General features: G+C 34.3%; 1 protein-coding gene across 2 annotated transcripts; it reads right to left on the minus strand.

Annotated features, from left to right (window-relative positions):
* Positions 1-1,096: 1,096 nt before the first annotated feature.
* On the minus strand, positions 1,097-5,916 carry LOC145667967 (uncharacterized). Of its 2 annotated transcripts, none has more exons than XM_081735400.1 (3): positions 5,788-5,916; positions 3,433-3,590; positions 1,097-1,617 (listed from the first exon to the last, which is right to left on the minus strand). In XM_081735400.1, exons 2-3 carry the CDS (start codon positions 3,547-3,549, stop codon positions 1,327-1,329), a joined length of 408 nt encoding a protein of 135 aa, XP_081591526.1. In that variant the 5' UTR covers positions 3,550-3,590; positions 5,788-5,916; the 3' UTR covers positions 1,097-1,326. The 2 variants fall into 2 exon arrangements, with proteins under 2 accessions (XP_081591526.1, XP_081591520.1); XM_081735394.1 differs by having other exon boundaries at positions 3,433-3,594; positions 5,788-5,910.
* Between the last annotated feature and the right edge of the window lie 1,317 nt (positions 5,917-7,233).

Genomic DNA, 7,233 nt, shown 5'->3' on the forward strand with positions numbered 1-7,233 from the left:
CATGGAATATGAAGCTTGTACTTTGTACCTAGTGACAACAATAGTCTTACCTATTGTTAAGTGTTCCACTCATTTCGGCACGGTTGTACGCATGTAATCATATTTTGAACAATACACCATAATTCAACACAGGGATTGCAATCCATACTTTTGTGCAATAGTGTCCAAAAAGATAATTGGCAAAAAAAAAAAATCCACACTTATTTCAAATAGGTCAAGCCTATATTGCTAATTATTTTAAACACAAATAATTATTTGACCGTTATTCAACACAGGGATTGCAATCTATACTTCCGTGCGATAGTGTCCAAAAGGATAACGGCGAAAAAAGAATCCATCTTCTTTCAAATAGGTCATCCCTATATTGCTAATTATTTTAAACACAAATATTTTTTTTTTTTGATTTGAAATGTTTGCATACATTTTATATTAATGATAGAACTATACTGGTCCTACTGGAAGGACTCATCTTCTAATTATAAAACGCTGTTCTTCCGGGTTTCCTATAAGAATTATCCAGCAAAGAATGAACATCCATGTGATCTTACCCATCAAACATTACTTTTGGAAAGCATATCGCCTTTTCTGAACGAACAATCGTAACTTTTTTTCTTTCTTATGCTAAGACTGGATGCCATACAGAACTGAAACATTTTCTCCCTTACTTACGTTTTGCATTCTGCCATAAATATGCAAAGTTCTCCAAACTGTGGGAAAATAAAAGACCTTTTCGACGTTCTGCCCTTCTGGAAGGTTGTTTAAGTTACAAGTTTACTGATCAAAATAATTAAAATACATAAAAATGCTATCCGTGATATTTTCCATATCGAAGCTTTGCTTTTATCAACCCAATTAAAACAACATAATTGCTGAGCAAAGCACTACCTTTTATTAAAAGCAAAGTGTTTAGTTTTTAATAAAACGTACTTGTTTTGCTCAGCTATTATTTTATTTTATTTGGGAAAAATGCCATATATTCTTCTTCAAGGTGCGCATTAGAAATGAAGAAAAAATACTTCAGTTTGCGCGTGAAGACTCACCTAGATTGAAGCACCCCAAACTGAATAAAACAAATCCACAAGCTACGGGAAAGATTTCAAAAACAAGGTCGGACTGGACAGGTTTGTTGGAAGGGTGGAGGGGAAGTTCTGATAGTGCAAACTTGATGTGTTAACAGATTATTGTTTACACTTTTCCTGATATACATTATATAGTCTTAGTGCATAATAAAAAATATATCGTCTTAGTACATAATAAAAAAACATTATTTTAAAATGAGAGCCAAGTATATTGCTACTGTTTAATTGCTAGTCCTCTTACAACCAATTACAATTTCAGTTTTTTTATAGTGTCCGCAGTTCGCTGAGTTTGAAACTTCTTTGGAAATTTATCATGAGTTAAAATAATGGTTTGTAATACTCCCAGAAACTGACCAAATGAACTTGGATAAGACAAATTCTTGACATAATAAACACATAGGAGCAGCAAGCAGGCCTCTTCAATATCACAGGTGTTATCAAGCTGCACTGTTTCACCACTTCCTGTCCACAGGATTTTGGACTCGGGGGCATAGAAATTGGCTGGTCCTGGAGGTTTCAAGCTTTCTTGAAACGTTTCCTATGATATATATGGAAAAGGAATGAATTCAGATATGTTTAGTAAAACATAAGGAATAAAGTACATTCTTACATAAAAGAATAAAACCACCAAATAAAACTGCTGTGTAAAATATAGTTGTTTTATCAAGTATAACCACATCTAAATTGGAAAGTTGTTTATATACTATTGTTATGTAGACAAGTTAATTAAATACGACAAACAAATAGAAGCACTCCTTAGAAAGTTTAACAATATTAATTTTAAAATCGAGTTTAGAAGATAATTTAAAACTAATATTTTTTTTCTGAGATCTGCTAATATGGCATAGCGCACATGTTCCAAACAACATTCTAAAGTAAAACTACTTCAAAGGAAACATACAACGTGATAGAATAATGTGTAAAACATGGAACATATGAGGTGGAAATAAGAGAAAACTTCCTTTTTAAGAAATTAATGAACATGTGTGGTTTCAGGGCCACAAACGCTCGAAGTTATGGTGGCATCGTCGCAAATGTCGTCATACCTCGACAGATAGTGGCGGCACGCGAGTTTATAAAATCACAACTGAAATAGTACCCAATACATCTATATCAGCAATCCTTCTGATTGAGAAGTTCCACATAGATAGGTCTTGCAATGTGAGGATTCCATTGTAAAGCAATCATATGGTTTGATGAGATAAGCACAGAATATCTAAACAGCAATTGCCTTTCACAAACACTGCTTGCTTAAATCGATGTACTGGGTTCTACTTCGAAATGAAATGAAATGAAATCTTTAAGTTTCACGTCCCACGGTTGTACCGGCGGTGGTGGTGAGAAATGAATGAAATGGTGGAATGAAGAAAGTGGGAGGAAATGGGAGAACTCCGAGAAAACCCACGCACAAGGTGTTTGTCCACCACAAAGTTCACTTGGCGCAAGCCGGTATCGAACCAGGGACCCAATGCACCACTGAGCCACCGCAGCCCATTTTGGGTTCTACTTCGACTGTAATTTCTAAGTCGAGACGACCTATATCATTATTTGTCAAGATACGACGTCTCTTGTGACGATCTCACCGTAATATTGAGAGCCTGTAACTGGGAAACTCCGCGTGTTTTGAATGTTCTAAGCTACTTTTTTTTTCAACTCAACTACTCACACGTTTTGAGAACTCAATACAATTATCAATAAAATTATTTTTCTTTCATTTTACTTTATACATGGTATCAAACCACGATGATCCGGCAAAAAACTCTGAGGCATGAATTCGGATCGGAGTCCATCATTTGAGGACATACTTTAACCTCTTCAATTTTTCTTTACGCCTTAGTGGCGAACGGTGATAAAAGTATATGAAACAAATTTCATCTTTGTGCACTATCATAGCTTCTGAAAATTTCAGATGCAGTAGTCTAGGGGAAAAATAGATCGAAATCGAATGACTTTGGAAGTTTCTTTCCCTCCTTTACTAATAAAGGCTTAAAAGTATCTTTTGTTTTAACAACGAAAAATATGTGGTATTTCTTTTCAGAAACAAGTACTGCTATTGCTACAACTGATACTACTCTTAATAAATAGGTAGTGGCGAAAATATGAAATATAGATATTGTGTCCTATGCTGCATGAATCATTATCTTTCCTTAGCAGGGCGGGTGAGAATGAAAATAAAGTTACATGTACGAGTACTTAAGACCTTCAAATATCCCTGCCAAATTGAAAGGGACGACATTTTTAGTTCCATAAGTCTTTCTGGAGGGTGGGGGGTAATATCGAACAATCTTCAAACTGTTTTTCCTTTTTAAAAAAAGACAAAAGGAAAGCTCATATCACTAAAAACTCAACTTACCAAATTGATACATCTGTTGGATCCCTTTGGATGGAGATATCGTTCCAAGGCCACCAAGTTCTTTTCAATATTTAAAGCATCTAGCTTATTCACTACAGTTAGTAATTTCTTTTTCATTGCGTCCAAACATTTGCCAAATATTAATTCGGCTTCGGTTGCTAACTGAAACAAAAGATTAGTAGATTAGCACACCGTATAGATATATTCTTTGGAAAAATAATATACTTTGATTTTTTTTTAAGTGATGACATCTTTGACATCTTAGTATGCTACAACACTGGTAATTTTACTTTAGATATTGGATACGCTTATTCTTGTTAAAACTGTATTTTTGGCAGGGTTTACCGAACTGAGCTGACCCTACTTGAAAAAAACCCACCGGAGTTTTTGAGCTTTTTGTAAGTATATTACTTGTACAACTAACCTGATCACATTGAAAGTGACTGTACGAAATTTTGGACTTTTCTTTTGAATTAGACGCTTTAACGATAAGGTATACTACAACATTCAATATATACTAATTAAGTCTTTTGTAAGACCTTAATAAAGATATCAATTTCACTGAATGAAAAAAAACTTGAGATAATTATAGGGTCTACAGGGTGGTCCTAAAGTATTTAAACACCCCTGCATTGATCAAATGTAACATTCTAGTTTATAGGTTTATTTGCTTCGGCTGTTCCGAGCTAAAGATAAAGAAACTAAGTCTATCTGATGGATAACAATAAGAAATTATATAAAAGGCAATGAGTTGATCAGTACGGGGCTGTACACCTACCTTTGCCCCCCCCCCTGTAGAACAAATTAATGTGTGGATTATGTTTAATATAAAATTGAATGTTTTACTTCTAATATATAGCTTCGACGTACAGTAAATAATTTCTTTTTTAACTTTTACGTCCCACGGTTATGCCGACTAGGCAAAAGGAGACGGTGATGGTGAATAATGAATGAAATTGTGGAATGAAGAAAGTGGGAGGAAACAGGAAACCCCGAGAAAACTCACACACACAGTGTTTGTCCACACAAAGCCCCACTTGGCGCGAGCAGGGATCGAACCAAAGACTCCATGCACCAGAGGTGAACGTTCTACCACTGAGCCACCGTAGCCCCTACAGTAAATAAAGTAGTATTATCGGAAAAGAACCATCGTGAAACAAGTGGTCAGGGAATTCCCATAATTGAACGCACAAACCATCGGAAGTAAATACTCTAACAATAAAACAATTTATTTTACATTGGAAGATATTTAATTTCATTTAAGACATTTTGAAACATTTGCTTCATAAAATATGGATTATATCTGTTTTAAATTAATATATTTAGTATTAATACTATTAGTTACTCCTGTATACTTGTTCCCTTTTAAATTCTACTTTTTATTGGCAGATTTTTTTTTGTGTGTCTGTGTGTGTAAACCTTTGAATGCTTATTAACTTTGGTTACCACGTAGCATCAAAGTTAATGTTTTAACTCCTAGCTGGTATGGCGGCTAGCATAAGCACTTTGGTGTACGGGATTCCGGGTTCGATTCCCGGTGGGAATCCTGGAAAAATGAATGATTTTGGTGGTTCGGATTCCACATTAAATTGTAGGTTTACGTCTCATATAAGATCGCTGCTGAAAATAGACGCTAAACTTCAATAACCAATCAACTAGTCAAAGTTAATGTTAATATATAGATTTGCAAGTAGAATAAAGATGGTAACATTAAGGAGACGACGAGACTTTAGCTTCTTATTATAGCATCTTCAAGGAAACATCTTTTATCGTTGTTACCAAAACTACGAATACTATTAGCTTCATAATACGTATTTTAATATAGACCTAAATAATATTGAAGTGGATTGCAAGTATACAATGGTGATTTCAGAATATTTCGTCCAGGAAACTTTAAAATACAAAGACAGAAAGGGTGAAAAGAAATACCACGAAAATATTGATAACATATTGAGTACGAGCGGATTTATGACCCATGGGAATTTCCCCCGGGCCACCTCCTGAAACTATTACTGCAAGTTCGGCTTAATTTGGTTGGGTGCACTAGGAAGAGAGGCTGCACTGCCCGCTCTGCGTCGTCACTCTCCCTATATACTCAAACTCTGAACATCAGAGAATTCAGTCTCTAGGAAACAAAAATAGAAAATCTCAAAGAGATCTTTATGCAGCAGTGAGTAGAAAATTGTTGCAAATTGTGACAATGACAATCTTGAAATATAAATCATATTTTAACACTTTTACCCCAGAAACATTTAGATATACAGAAAAAATTTTTAAAAATTACAAACAAAAGATGAGTTCGTACATTTATTGAAAAATGTAGCTCAAGTAAACACGTTTGCAAACTATTCTTACCAGTTTATGGTGGAGCAAAAAGCATGGCATTACGTTTACTTCCTTATCTTTTCTTGAAAGGAATGTCTTTCTTAGTAAAAACTGCAATCTTGTTATATTCGTTGGAGTTAAGGATTGTATTGGTGTTGCGTGGAAAATTTAGAGAAAAATAAAAATAGAGGTTTCAAAGGTAAGATAACTACAGAAGCTGCCACATCTAGTAAGAAAATGTTCCAAGTTAACTCTTATTATTGACATTAATCTATTTACATCTAATAACATCTTGAAGCAAACTCAGAGCATGATGAAACATAACACTATAGGTGACTGATAAAGTATAGACATCACAAAGAAAAATATTTCACTTCGAATTAAAAACACTAGAAGATATTTCTACAGATATTAGTCGCTTTCATGATCAATTACTTGAACACAATATATTGCAATATACTAATATCAATTCTCCTCTTCAAAGTTAGTGGTACTTGGTTTGTAATACACGTTATCTTGTACAAAAATTCAACATGTTATAGTGTTAAGTTCCTACACGTCTATTAAAAAATAAGAACTTCTATTTGTACTTCTCCCTCATGCTCTTTTCTTTTGCTGAACGAGAAACGTCTCTCGGAATATTAATATTTCTGTCAGTGGTAAAGCAATTTGTCATAATTATTGAAATATTGTCTATCTTTACTACGATTTAAATATTAAGTCATTACAAAATTATACAACGATACAAAAATTACTATTAAATCAAATTGCGCGGTCCCAAGCACTTCTATTCCACCGGAAGATAAAACAATGAAATCTGAGCGTAACGTTCCACAATTATACCCGTTACGCTAAGGGAGACGAAGATTAAAGCAAGTGAATGATGGAAGAATTGGTGGAATGAGAAAGTGGGGGAACAAGAGAGTATCCCTAGAAAACCCACGAGCACGATGTTGTCTACCACAAATTTATTTGGCCGGGGCTCGAACCAGGCACCCCACGAACGAGAAGTGAGTGCTATATCACAGAAACTGTACCCCCAATAAAAAATTAATAATGCACTTCAGTACCCTACTTCCATATAACCAAATTTTACTAAAATATACGGATATTGTATAAATAGGCTATTCAAAATCTCTTCCCAAATTTACTATAATTACTGATGACGATTTTAGCGATATCCGAAACATTGATGTTGCGATTCCTATTAAATTTAATTTAAAGTAATAAAATTCGCAAAAAATAATAATAATAATAATAATATGAATAATAGCAAATAATGATAATAATAATATTCGCAAAAGATAAGAAACAGTCAAAATTTCGTAGTGTTAAACAATACCACAAACTATATTAAACAGGTTAAAAGAGTCAGCACTGATCGTAAGGCATCATCACAGCATTTGCGTCGTACGACTGAGAGAAGCCAGGGAAAAACTTCAGTCAGGATAGGCGATTGTTGATCGCGAACCCAAG

Source organism: Thermobia domestica, chromosome 1, assembly GCF_964235325.1.
Source record: "Thermobia domestica chromosome 1, izTheDome1.hap1.1, whole genome shotgun sequence".
Taxonomy (NCBI): domain Eukaryota; kingdom Metazoa; phylum Arthropoda; class Insecta; order Zygentoma; family Lepismatidae; genus Thermobia; species Thermobia domestica.